The sequence below is a fragment of the Canis lupus genome, chromosome 8, assembly GCF_003254725.2.
Source record: "Canis lupus dingo isolate Sandy chromosome 8, ASM325472v2, whole genome shotgun sequence".
Taxonomy (NCBI): domain Eukaryota; kingdom Metazoa; phylum Chordata; class Mammalia; order Carnivora; family Canidae; genus Canis; species Canis lupus.
This window is the reverse complement of record NC_064250.1, coordinates 15,844,545-15,859,501: the sequence shown is the minus strand read 5'-3', so window position 1 is coordinate 15,859,501 and position 14,957 is coordinate 15,844,545. Positions and strand designations below refer to the sequence as shown.

Genomic DNA, 14,957 nt, shown 5'->3' with positions numbered 1-14,957 from the left:
GACCAGAGGAGGCTGGAGAGATCTGACAACTAAATGAAATGTGGTACTTTAGATTGAATCTTGAACAGGACTTTAATAAGAAACTAGTAAAATTTGAATAATGTCTGGAGTTAACAGTAATCTACCAATGTGGGTTTCTTAATTTTGACAAACTTACCACAGTAATGAGCAATGGCAAAAGCAGGGCAAACCAAAACTAGGTCCAAGGTATATGGGAACTCCATACTGTACTACCTTTGAAACATTCCTACAAATCTAAAACTGTTCCAAAATAAAAAGTTTATTTTAAAAAATTAAGGAAAAAAAGTTTCCATTCAGAATTATAAACAGTAATTCAAAAGTTCATTTTCAGAATGATTATGACATAAAAATTAAAATGAATACTATTTAGGCCAGAGAGCTTGAAAACTATGCACATTAAAATAATTAAAATAAACCACTACTTCTTCATAAAACATAATAAATATATTAATGGATAAATATAAATATACTGCAATGATGGATATATCTATTTATAAACAAAGACACGCCCAATTATAAACAAAATATTGCCCAAAGTTGATTTCTTTATCTTTACGTAAAGGCAGGGGGCAAAGGAAAGAGAAAAAGAAGGAATAGGTAGAAGTCAATATTTAATTATACTCTATGTGTTTATTTTGCTAAGAAAAATAATAATTAAAAAAAATCAAATGTTTGAGTTCACACTATAATTGTTTCCAAGCACTAAAAACAGTTTTGGTTATCTCTTCAACTATATACTGAATGACTCAAGATTGCATACTGCTGGTAGGACACAACATGGTAAAAAAGGTTGCTCATTTTCGAAATTTCTGGACGTTTTCCAAATCTACCTTGAGGGTAAATGTCAGTTCTCCAAATCCAGATAGGGTGAAATCATTTGTGGCAAAACAGTGCTCCAGCCAAAAAACAAGAAATTTAAAAATCCAGTTTAGAGATCTCAGAAGGCCACAGGTCCAAGAATGACTTGAGTGGCTAAGATTCTTAAGAGAGTGGTTTGCAGTTCTGCAGCAATTATTTTGCCCCTTAGGTTAAAGATTCCAGGTCTGGGAAAGGGGCTGGGAAGGCTTTGACTACACAGAGGGCTCATACTGGAGCACAGAGAAATCATTGAAGCTTTTGGGAGTTGCACAGGGTTGAAGTGAAAAAAACTGGAGATTTGAGACTTGTTTCTGCCTCAAATCATTTGATAAATCCCAAACCTGTAAGGGCTTGAAATGAAAAAGCTAAGCCCTAACACTGAAAAGCCTAATGGAGTTTTCCACAGTCTTACAATGCTGAGGTCATAAACACTAGAGTATGAGCTTTGCCAGGAATCGGGTCCTACTGAGTATCAGCTGTTTGGGAAGCCTTACCAAAAGTACCAGGCTGAGCTACAAGTATACCACGCCTTACCAAAACTTCTATCCAGCCTCCATGGGAGATAGTAAAGCATTTTATTTTATTTTATTTTTTTAATTTTTATTTATTTATGATAGTCACACACAGAAAGAGAGAGAGAGAGGCAGAGACACAGGCAGAGGGAGAAGCAGGCTCCATGTACCGGGAGCCCGACGCGGGACTCGATCTCGGGTTTCCAGGATCGCGCCCTGGGCCAAAGGCAGGCGCCAAACCGCTGCACCACCCAGGGATCCCAGTAAAGCATTTTAGATAAAAGAAACTACTAGGAAACATTTTATGAAGTAGGAGAGAAAAAGGGCAAATGATTTAAGTGATCATGTTAAGCAAGCAAGAAAAGACAAGAACTAATACAGAAATTCGTTGTCCTTAAACAAGGGTGTGTACTAAGTAATAAATACAATACAAAAGGCAGAGTACAAGGGTACAAATGCAGGTAGCCTGGTGGATGAAATGGTGTGGGAAAAGCAGAGGTTTTTATTTATTTATTCATTCATTCATTTATTTATTTATTTATTTATTTATTTATTTATTTATTTTTTAAAGATTTTATTTATTTATTCTTGACAGACACACAGAAAGGGAGAGAGAGTGGCAGAGACACAGGCAGAGGGAAAAGCAGGCTCCACGCAGGGAGCCTGACGCGGGACTCGATCCTGGGTCTCCAGGATCCAGCCCTGGGGTGAAGGCGGCGCTAAACCGCTGAGCCACCCGGGTTGCCCACAGAAGTACTTTTTTATATTGGAGAGGAGAGGTTGGGTATTTAAGGAGAAAGTAGGGAGATAAAATAGTCCTTTAAAGGGAAGAGTTGAATGGACTGACAAAAGGCCAGAAAAATGCTGGGCAACACTATGGGCCTACTTAAAGACAATGGTCAGGAATTTTTTATTTTATTTTATTTTATTTTATTTTATTTTATTTTATTTTATTTTATTTTATTTTATTTTATTTTATTATTATTATTTTTTGGTCATGAATTTAAGGGTTAGCTGGCAAATCTGTGTGATATTCTTCTGCCATGTAAAGCTGCGAAGGTGCAGAACAGGCAGAAAGTTAAATTTATAAAGCTTAGTTTTGCTTGGTGAGTAGGACAAAAAGCCAAGAGAACTGATATATTATATGTAAATTGATGATAACTGGAATCTAAGCTAGGTGAAGAGGGATGTGGGAACATCGGACGGCCTGAGGGAATAGGTAAATAAGTGGTAAAATTAATAGAAATAGGTGCCAGAGAAGTTGAAAATTTGCAAGTCAGAATTCTGGAGCTAAGTGTGCTGGAAAGATAATAAGTGCTGGTCAGGAATAGGATATGACCATAGGGTGGAACACCAACAGCAGAACACGCGATGATGAGAGAGAAATTCAAGATGAGAGGCCAGAAGAGTGGAAGAATCATCTGTATAGATATTTAAATCACCAAGAATTATGTTTTTCATAATTCAAAACCACAAGAGTAGGCTAAAGAAACAGTGAAATAGATCCTAAGATCTTCATGAAATAAGGGAAGTAACACAGGAGTGTGTATAGGACTGTAACAGGAGTGCCTAGTGGGTAGTACAATCTGATGCATGAGCTTCAAAGCTAGAAGTGTTTAGAGAGGAAAAAGGAACAATGATGTAAAAACACTTAATGCGGAGGAACAAGCCTCTAGCCCACTCGTATTAGTGCTGTGGGAGGGAATACAATCACTACTTGAGAGGACTGCAGTAGAAGCAGCATCCTCAGGGAAGTAATCAGGATTCAGTTAGAGCAGGAAGGTGTAAGTACTGTTCAGAAGAGAATACACTAATAATTTGGTTCATTTATCAATGTTTACTAAAAGGCACTGAATTAGGCACTGGGAATAAAACAATAATAAAGACATAATCTCAGCCCTCACAAAACTGCGACTCAAGTAAGATATCTCATATAAAAGTGATTACTTTAAAGAATATAACTAAATTCTTTTTTTGGGATATAACTAAATTTTTATAATAACCTAACAGTTTTATTAAGAAATGAGGATGCATGTATTTGAAGAATGGTCTAACAAAATTTGTGACTATTTTACCATATCTAATCATTGTGCTATTAATCATATGCTAAAAACTAATTTGAATTAAGACTATGTGGGGGAAAAGTCATTTTTTAATAGAAAAGAAATGGGGGAAAATGCTTTTACGGATCCATGCAGTTACCTGAGACAAAGCAGCATCCCGCTCTTCTATCACTGCATTCATTTCTTCTGCAGTTATTCTCTTTTTACATTCCTTGGTCTTGTAGATTCTATCCACAATTACAGCTCCATTCCTCTGAATAGCTATTCCTGTGTCTGCATTGTTTATTCTGTTCAGTAATTCCTGTAATGTCTACCAACACCATTATATGTTAGTCAGACATGAAGTTTTAATATATTTTATTTAATATAGGGTTTTAATTAATAGGCACATGTGAATTGTAAATTGACTGAGTGAAGTTATTGAATTTTCATATTGCAGCAAAGATGTACATTATTAGTGTGTCAATTCTTCTTTTTCCCACATCTTAGTTCTTGAAACCCACTCAATTGAACTTAAGCCTCTAAGATATAAGACTGACATCAAGAAATCTCCTCAGAGAATGGCTTACCATGTCATTTTCTTCAGGGTTAATATTTTCTAGCCTAGAAAAAAGGGACACAGAAAGCCTGATCAGTAGCATTTCCTTAGTGCAGCAAAATGAGTTCGCTTTTTAAATCTTTAGAACCTCAAGTAATTTCATTCGACTAGTCTTTAGAGTCAACCATGACACTGAACATATTAAAGTGCCACCTGCTCGACTCCATCTTTCAATAATGCTCCATATCTTCTGCACTGACTTCAGACTGTTAAGTTATTAATGTTTACTGCTATATATGACTACAAGGATCAATTGTTCATATGTGCTTAGATGAGGAAAGTTCCCTAGTGATAGAAGCACTACTTCTCATCATTATATTTATTCCTGGACTTTCAATTCTTACCAAAAACTGTATTTCCTCCAGTTTTTTGGACTTCATCACAAATAAAACAAGGCAACTATTTTTATTACAAAGTTTAACTATGCTCCCTCAAAAGCAAAGATAAATAATGACCACTAAATTTGAACTGAAAATCTCCAGCTGCTATTTGCTAAAACAAATACACCATATAGAAAGGCTGGCCAAAACTGGACCACATTTTTAGCTGACTAATGTTATTTTCTTTTTCGTTACATATATAGAATTATTCAATTTAAAGACTAAGAAATTAAACTTGTTTCATGAATGCATTTTTGTTTTAGAAGAGTCATAGGGCTAACTGAAATGTTTTTTGATGTTGGTAAACTGAACAAATACATGAAAGATAAAGAAGCTCTAAATGACATATCTTAGAAAATGTCTACAACATAATTTAGGCAACCATTAACTTTGGTAATTAAATGAAAATATGTAATGGATATTAGTAAAATGATGTAGATTTTAGAAATGGCTCCATTAGTTTAAAATTGTATTCAAAAGTTTAGATATATAAGTTCCGATTTTCTCATATTCTCCCCTCTCCCACCCCATTTCTCACATTCTCCCCTCTCCCACTCCATAAATCGGGGCTCCTACAATTTAACATTTATCACGGAAAAAGGATACTTGGAAAACATAGAGAAACTTAACAGATTACAAAATTGTTCCAAACTCCACAGCTCAATGGAATTGCTACATTGAGAGAAATTTAGAACATTGCACCTTTAATAGGAAAAAAAAATATAGATCAAAAATCTCTTTCTACACATATTTACATGGTATAAATAAACAGGATGATATAGTACTTGTGAATTATATATAGTTCATATATCTCAAACTAGTAATGTCTACTTGGATTTACATTTCTCCCAAAATAAATCAAGTTTTCAAATATCTTGCTTCATAAAAGTTTGTTCTATAAAATCTATGATGATCATTTCTGTTTTAATCAATTAAAATACATAGGGAAAAGGATAAGATAACAAAATTCTTACACTTACTTCTGATCACGTAAAAGTACTTGAAAAACATCAGTAGCATTTAACTATCAGTTACTGGCTGGCAAAAGATCATTTTTAAGGAAGCCATATGTAATAAGAAATACCTTAATGTTGTCCATTTAGATGAAAGAAGACTAAGAGCTAATTACAGCAGTTTGCAAAGAAGATTCAATTTAAATTCCTATAAATTTCATTAATTTATTAAAAATAATTTAAAATGAAAAGATAAATGAAAATTAAACATTCAGATTAGTAGATTACTTGGAACTTTTGTAAAAGAACAAAGTTTAGATTCCAAGGTGATATATAAATCTCCTTCTTTTGTTCCAAAGAACTACATATGATAAAGAAGAAAATAACAGTGTAGGCAAGTTACCTAATTTGTAATTCAAAACAATCAACACAACAGAGTGCATGCAATTTCTATGTGATACTCATACGATTTTTTTTAGGCATTGCAAGGTGAAGAATTATTACTTTAAGGAGAAACAAATGAAATCTGAATGTTTTAAATTAACATCTTTCAAGAGGATACAGTTAAAGATAGTTGTATTTAGTCTAATATTACACTTCCCTAACAAGTTTTTAAAAATGAAAATAAAATTTTCTTATCAAAGGTTATACTAAGTCCTTTCCACATGAATTTAGCATTACAGCTATAAATAATGTATATGATTGCCCTTACAAGTACAAAATATAGAGGGATTTATCATTTTGCTGATGAGTGAATTTGAATCATGTTTTGGTAGGTGTGCCAGGTCTGACATGCAAAAGCATGAGGTTTAAGTAAACCACTTAGCATTTATTTGGATCTCAATTTTGCTTTATTTATTATCCTTTATAATTGATCTCGATTCTGTTCTATGATTATCCTTTGTTAAGTGATAAATGGTCATTAAGAGAAAACTAAAACATTAATGAAAATGAGCAAATGGTTAATCTGATTTCAAAAATTACATATAAACAACTTTCAATATAAACATGAATCTGGAAAGAGAAAAGGCTAATATTTCTATTTTCCAATTTGTATTTCTTCAAAGGTTTCAGGAAGTACTTGTCATAGATATCAAAGATTAATTACATCATAATTGAGTCTCAACTAGATTATTTATGGTAGATATCAGCAAACTTTCTGTAAAGGGTCATACAGTATTTTAGACATGGCTGTATATTCTTTGTTGCAGCTACTAAATGCTGCCTTTGTAATATAAAAGCATCCAAAAATATGTAAATGAATAGGTGTGGCTGTACTCCAATAAAACTTGAATGGCAGGATGGCTGTGCACCATAGGTTCTTACTGTGCATCCCTGATATAGAGCACTGAAAAATGAGACCAGATCTCCAACATTAAAACACTGGAAGTGCCAATATGACATATTTTTCTGAGTTGGAGTGTTTAATATCCAGTTAAAGACTAATCACCCAAAAAAGTGGATTTCAGAAAATAAAATTCAGTCTATGAGTACATTACTTACAGTATTACTTAAGAAAACATAAAAATAGGACAAACAACCTATTTTTAGAAAAAAGACAATTTGAAACAGTTTACCAGCCTTTTTATTTTTTATATAAAATGTTAGGGTTTTAAGATTTACTAGCAGCATGTATAACACATAAAGCTTTACTGGTTTAATAAAGACTTAAAGTAATAGTTGATATTATATGAAATACAGCTGACAAACTATAAATTATATATCATTAATAGGAGATTTATAATTATACAAAAGAATCTCAACCTTTCAAAGACTAAATTATGCCTATAACAGTCTAACTAGACATAGTCATGATAATTAGTAAGAATTTTGCTGAAGTAAATGTCCATGGGCTCAAGTTTCGATTGATTTCCTATACTGTGAATATTCTGACTGACACCCTTGCACTCTAAGTGAAAAGACCTATGCATGAAATGTCACATTTCTTGATTTATCCCTAGATCAGTCAATATCATGTCTTTCCTTTCTGAACCTATAGTCATTCACCTTATTCAATGGGAAGCAGCTAAACTTTGACCTCAGATGATAAAAGGAACGAGTGATCAGCTAATCAAAAAACTCCAAATTGCTTTTTATTCTCTTTAATTTTTATACAGTGCCACCTTAGTATGTTAAAAAAAAAACTGAAGAGATTGAATATCATGATCTCAAAAGTTGGAATATACTTACACAAACATGTCTATATTAGAAAGTAAATTTTAGTCATTTTAACTTGAATCCTTTTTACTTTTTTCCTAGTTCTAGATAAAAGTGAAAAAGAAAAAAAAGCATTGAAGATTCAAAGGGTAGGGAAGGCACAAGTGGCAGAATATAAGACAAAACAGACATCACAAAAAGATGCAGATCAGAACTGGCAAAGATGAAAGGAAAATGACAGAAGGAATTTGGAGGTTACAGGAAGCAAGCAGTAAGGAACTAAAACAAAAAGAAATGTGAAATAATGTGTATTATTTCAACCTGTAACTCAGGGCCTCTAAAAACGCCTTTTAGTCAAGCAAAGCTCCATTATAAATTGGTTCTACCTCAATAAGGAATTCATCTACATGCAGTATTGAAAGTTCAGAACCAATAGACCTCAATTGAATAAAAAAAGAACATCCACAGTGATATTTAAAACTATGGGGACATATTATTCTTTTAAAGTTTTCTTCCTTCTTTATGATTTTTCCTTATCTCCCCAACTTGCACCTGTAGACTATAAAAGAATAGTCTCTGTAGGAGCTGACTACAAAGTGTTCCTAAGAACCAATAATTACTCATATCAATTAATATTATTTTAAATATTAAAAAAACAAAAAATATTATTTTAAGTATTTATATAATTATTTATCTAATGTCTATCTTTTTAACTAAGCTGGGGCCATAATGCTGTGTTCCAAGTAACCTGACATTTAGTACATAGTCAGTAAGTATTTATTGAATGGACTAAATAACTAAAAGAAAACGCTTGGGATTGAGTATTTTTCTTTTTTCCCTTAATATAAATGCTACAAAGAACAAAATGAAAAAGGGTCTGCTTCAAGGTACCCTAATTTTAATATTTTGTAATAAAAAATAGTAACAAATACATGTACAAATTAGACAATGGAAGGTAAAAAAAAAATAGGCTCATTTTAGAGCTAACAATTAAAGAGATAGAATGAACAAAACTAAGAAACAAAATTAATAGAGGCTCTGAGGAAGCAGTTTTGATTTGGATATGTGGGCAGATGGTTATGCCACTGACTGGGCCTAGGGATCAACGAAGAATAAGGTTTTAAAAATGAATTAATAAGTGTCATTTGGGATACGGTAACTTAGAGTTGCCTATGTAAGCCAGAGATAGGTAAGTCCTACAATGTGGACTCTTTGGGCAAGTAGTCAACCACTGAAAGCTTTTTCCACCCATAAAGCACAAACATTATCTACCTTGAGGAGTTGTGATATTGTATGAAAAGGTAATTTGTTATCTTTGGGGTGTTTTTTTGATTTGTGAAATGATAAAAAAATCTATTTAGAAGCAAATTTCATAAATAAAATCGGTAATCAACCTATGTAACAAGATTTACAGTCATGAAGTACTTATAAATACAGCACTGTGCAGCAGCTAATAAATTGAATGTAACAGTACTTGCAAATCTCCCAAAGGAGAGTTATAGTTATAATGAAAGTATTAACTGAAACAAAAGAGACATCTATCTTTAAAAGTTATGTTTAAAAAAATTTGGCACCGGCAAGTGTTTCTGTAGATATAAACAAACTCATTTTGAAAGGCATATGGAAAAGCAAAGGGACTAGGATAGCGAAAACAATTCTACAATAAAAGAGGAAAATTAGAAGGTTAACATTCTCAGACTTCAGACACTATAAAGATTCAATGTGGTATTGGCAAAGGAATAGACACACAGATCAAAGGAACAGAAAATAAGGTCCAGAAATTAATCTACACTAATATAATGAACTGGTTCTTGACAAAAGTGCCAAGGAAATTTAACAGGGAAATGATGGCCTTTTCAACAAATGATACTGGAATTAATGAATGTTCATTTGCAAAAACCAAAAAAAACTAAACACTTCCATAAAAACGAACTCCTTAAACAAAATTTACACAAAAATTCCTCAAAATAAATCACAGATCTAAATGTAAAACATGAAACTTATAACTTCTAGAAGAAAACAAAAGATTTCAAAAAACCTGTGTCCCCTTATATAAAGCAATGGGTTTTAGATTCAATACCAAAAGTACAAACCATGAAAGAAAAAAAAAATCAATAAATTGAATTTCATCAATAGTTAAAACTTATGTTCTGCTAAATACACCAGTAAGAGAACAAAAAACATTCACTGCTGATAGGAATGCAAAATGGTATAGTACAGCCACTCTGGAAGAGAGTTTGGCAGTTCCTTCTAACGTTAACACAAATTAAACACAGGCCTTAGGAATTATGTTACTAGGTTTAGCCATTTGATTTGAAAACATATCCACAAAAACATGTATGCAAATGCTTATAGCAACTTTACTCAAAATCATCAAAAAGTAGAAAAAAAAACATGTATATATATCAGTATACATACATATATTTTCTGGCTTTTTCTGTTGATTGGGCCTAGAAGTAGTCACATAAAATAACAATGAGCACACCCAGCATCCAGATCTTGGTTTCTAATACCATTTCCCAAAAAGAGGAATCACAGCCCTTTGAGGAATGGCTGATACTATGGGTGAGGTACATTCCTATACATCCCAAAGATGTATAGGGGCATTCTGTGGTAACAAAAAAGTAAGAAAAGTGTTTAAAAATTAAAAGGATGGGGACATGTCAAAGGGATATGGAGGCCAATTGAAAGAGCTTCCAATGGCCAAGCTGGAACACTTCCAGAAACAAAATAATTAACTCAGGATTAGATTATAACCCAAGGTATTAAATGATTATCAATGAATCTATACTAACATAAACAAATAAATAAATGAGAGAGAAGAGATATATCTCCTATACTAAAAAATTAGAAATAATTTATGTAGATCTTGTCCCTGAGAAAGGAGAGCTCAATTAACCTCTCAGCCCCCACCTCTGAGTATAGGCTGTACTTAAGTAATCTGCTTCAAGAAATATGAAAGGGGTATGTTGGTAGTAACTTTATAGTGGAGAAACACGGCAAGCATTACCTTGGCTAGGTGATCAAGATTAACATCACTGGTGTTGAGTCATGCTGATAGCATAATGTTGAAATAATATGATGAAAATGGCACTAGAGGCCCTGTACTCCTTGTGTCAAAAAACCAATACCTCAATGTAACCATGAAAAAAATTCAGAAAAGCCCAAATTGAATAACATTCTATAAAATGCCTGACCAATACTCTTGAAAATTGTCAAAGTCATCAAAAACAAGGGAAGTCTGAGAAAATATGACTAGAGTAGGCAAAGGAGACATAGCAACTAAATTAATATGAGATCTTAGATGGGATCTTGGAACATAAAAGGACATGAGAAAAATTAGTGAAATCTAATTAGTATGGGGTTTAGTTAATAAACTAACTAGTTAGTTTATTAGTATCAATGTTGCTTTCTCTCCTGTAATGTACGTACCATAATTAATGTAAGCTGTTAACAAAAAGGAAAACTGGAAGATGGCTATATGGAAACTCCTTGAACTATCTTTGCAAGTTTTCTGTAATCTAAAAGTATTCTAAAATAAGTTTATTGGGGAAAAAAAAAGGAAGTCTAAGTAAAGACAGTGGAGTGAAATGTGAAACACAGAAATTTGCCATATGAACAGAAGATAAAAAATTAGTCAAATAGTGAAGGAAACGAAACAGGACATCACACAGTAATTTTTAGAAGTAGGGTAGAGAAATGATTTTGGTCGGGTTCACTTAACTTTTCCTTTTACCCATAAAAACAGGTATGGAGAAAAGACAATGAGCTCACTAACCTGAGAATTTTTCACTAATACAGCACAGCTTGGAAATAACCTGAGAGACTAATGAGTTGCATAGATAGCCCAGAGAAAAGTAAAATCCTTCCTAAACAGAAGAAGCCTGTATTACTGAAGAATCTTTACAAAGGAAGCATGAAGCATCAGGCAGGGCCATTTTCCACTACACTGGTGGAACAAATAAAAGCCCAAAAGTAATACTCCATGGAATCTGGATGTACATAAGAATAGGTAGAGTAAGCCCGTGATGCACTGCAAGACACCAAACAAAATCCCTAAGGTAGAGCACAGAACCTCCGAAAGAAGGGGTATACAGCCCAGGTAGATCTTCCCTACCTCTATCACCTCTACCCCACTGCCAAGAGGACTATATGGGAAAGGTGGCCAAAAGCAATCCCTTGGGACACCTGAGCTCAGGGGTTAAGCGTCTGCCTTCGGCTCAGGGCGTGATCCCAGGATCCAGGATCGAGGCCCACATTGGGATCCCTGCAAAGAGCCTGCTTCTCCCTCTGCCTATGTCTCTGCCTCTCTCTGTCTCTCATGAATAAATAAATAAAATTTTGAAAAAAAAAAGAAAAAAACTTTTCTTGCCAGTGGTTGGTATTTTAAAAGATAGTAAGAACATGAATTTAATAAAAGAAAGTTCAAAGAGAAGATGCCAAAACAAAAAAATGATTGAAAAGGGAAGTTGAAAACATAGGGAACATGCTGAGAACCATAAACCAACAAATGAATACATAAAAATTTAATAAATGAACCTGAAAAAATAGGGACAGGAATAGTAACAATTGGAATTACTAATATAAAGAAAAGGCTTGAGATTATCACAATGAATGCAGAGAAAAAAAGAGGGATTCAAACTATTATTGAACAGGTAATAAAGACAAAGTGCCCCAACATAAGAATAAGAGTTTCTAACAAACAGAATACAAAATTCATAAATCTAAAATTTCCATGAACTAAAAGAAGAATCAAATAGTCCTTAGAGAGGCCTGGTGTGAGTTCCAAATATGTTATTAAAGGAGAATCAACACAAATATCATGATTAAGTTCTACTTCAAGAACAAAGAATCCTTCAGGTATCTAGGCAGAAAAAAGCCCAAAAACCAAAAAACAAAGCAAGTCCCATATAAGTTAAGGGGGAAAAAAAAAAAACCTGTGACCCGACTTCTTTTGAGTCAAACTCAATGTCAAAAAATAGAGTAACATTATTACAATATTTAGAATAAAAAATACTTAACTCAATAATTTTATTCATAACCAATTTAAGAATAACACAAAGCCAGTCTGATGCATGCTAAATCTCAGAATAAAGTACCTATCTATTAGCCCTTCCTCAAAAGTAAAATTCGGTTACCCAGGGATTTCCCAAAATAAGAAATGTAAAAATGTAATGTATGATAAAAATTACAATAATGATTATTCAATCCTTTTAAATATAATTTCAAAATTAAACAGTGTGGCACTATGTCTACAGAATCTAATACAACTTTTACAAAGATTTTAAAACTAGAATTTATAAAGGAAAAAAGGAATTTAAAACTTATTTCATAGCTGAAAGTCAAATGGTACTATTTAATTGAAACACTGCATGTTCCAAAAAACTGAAAAGAATTGATGATCCAACATCTTAATGTTTTTCAGTCTCTTTTCTTACATTTTGAAGGATCTTTGGGTTATTAATATATCTTATTGTAAGAAAACTTTGCATGAAGATATATATTAATATATCTTATTTTAAGAAAACTTTGCATGAAGTTCAAAAATTTTTTTAGTTTCACTTCAATTGATTATTTCTCCCACATTCAAGTAACACAAAGCACTAGCTACGAGCCAGGAACTTTTCAATATTAAATCATTTAGTCCTCATAACAGCTTACACAAAGTAAGTACTATTTATCTATTTTGTAGACAAAAAAAACTCAGTACCAGCGACTCTGAGTAGTTTGTCTACGGCCATACAGCTAGGAAGCAACAGAGCCAAGATTCAAATACAAATGTCTGGATCTGGATCTTGTGCTGTTAACCTCTACATTATATTGCCTCTCAAATAAAACAACATGTAGAGAATTATTTGATTTTTATCAAATTAATTCTATGAATATATCCATTTAACCACCAATCATCCATTCTTGTAGATAACAGTATTTAACTATGTAAGCAAAGGAAATGTTTGAAATAATGTTTCTCTATTGATAAAGATAGTTATCTGGGAGTAAGCACTGGGGAATTCAGGTAAATTTTTTTGGTTTCTTTATTTCTATTATTCCATGAGTTTAATGCCTTATAATGAATGAGTCTCTATCAGCCATCAAAAAAAAAAAAAAGCCATTAATCTAAACAAAAAAACAAATCACATCACCTAATCACAACTTGAACACTGTCATGTTAATTATTTAATGACTTTTTGTCTCCCTAATGAACAATGTTTTAATTAGTACTTTACTGTAATCCCTCATGGAGCCTAGTACAATGTTGGGCAGAGCAAACACTCAATAAGTATATTGATGGATCATCATAAAATATTACATTACTGCATTGTTCCTATCTTACAGGTATATTTCTAGATGCTCTAGAGCCTTTACCAAAATCTGACTCCTTAGACAAGCATCATTTACAATATCAGGGAGCTTGAAGAAAAACAGAATCTTAAGCTCCACTCCATCATCAATGAATGAGAATGAGCATTTTAACAAGATTTCCCAAGTGATTGAAGGCACATTAAAATTGGATAATTTCTAGAGCATTGTTTATCTAAAGCATGGTCCATTATTTACTAAATCAGAATCACCTGGGTTGCCTGTTAAAAACGTAGATTCTCAGGCTCTACTCTATTTCAAGTGTCATTAAGGTTTATAATACATCTAATAAAAGAGTAGAGAATAATCAAAATGAGTATATTAAGCAGAGAGCAGTGAAAGAACCCACATACTTTAAATAAACTAAGAAAGCAGTAATAAGTGAGGGAAGAAAAGAGGCATCATAAAGGAAGGTAGAGTAAGGACATCAACAATAGGTTATGAAGAAGTAAAAAAAGTAACTGTACAGACAATTCTGTGTATTTCCCTCACCTTTTTTTGTGACTATTATCCCTGACATCAAACCACTACAGCATGTCAAAAGTTTATGTATGTATGTATGTATTAATTTTAATTTAATTTAATTTAATTTAATTTAATTTAATTTATTTATTTAATTCATTCATTCATTCATTCATTCATGAGAGACACACAGAGAGAGGCAGAGACATAGGCAGAGAGAAAAGCAGACTCCATGCAGGAAATCTGATGTGGGACTCGATCGCGGGACTTGATTCATTCGTTCGTTCATTCATTCATTCATTCATTCATTCATAAGAAACACAAAGAGAGAGGCAGAGAGAAGTAGACTCCATGCAGGGAGCCTAATGTGGTACTTGATCCCAGGACTCCCGGGATCACACCGTGGGTGGAAGGCAGATACTCAACCGCTGAACCACCCAGGCATCCTGCATGTCAAAAGTTTTAGAAAGACTGTGGGAATATGGAATTCACTGGTGTACCAGATAAGAATCAGTAATTTTTCTTTTCTTTTTTTTTTTTTTAATTTTTCTTAATATGTAACCACCACACAAAGATGCACTTTATAAATGCTC

At 32.9% G+C, this 14,957-nt stretch overlaps 1 protein-coding gene across 20 annotated transcripts in view; it reads right to left on the bottom strand.

Moving 5' to 3' along the window:
* MIPOL1 (mirror-image polydactyly 1) overlaps positions 1–14,957 on the bottom strand; it is a 326,942-nt gene that overhangs the window by 210,446 nt on the left and 101,539 nt on the right. For all 20 annotated transcript variants that reach the window (XM_025443782.3, XM_025443777.3, XM_025443771.3 and 17 more), the window contains 2 exons: positions 4,024–4,057; positions 3,594–3,764 (listed from right to left, as the gene is read on the bottom strand). In XM_025443782.3, coding sequence (XP_025299567.1) covers positions 3,594–3,764; positions 4,024–4,057 — 205 coding nt within the window. The remainder of the gene's footprint in view (positions 1–3,593; positions 3,765–4,023; positions 4,058–14,957) is intronic.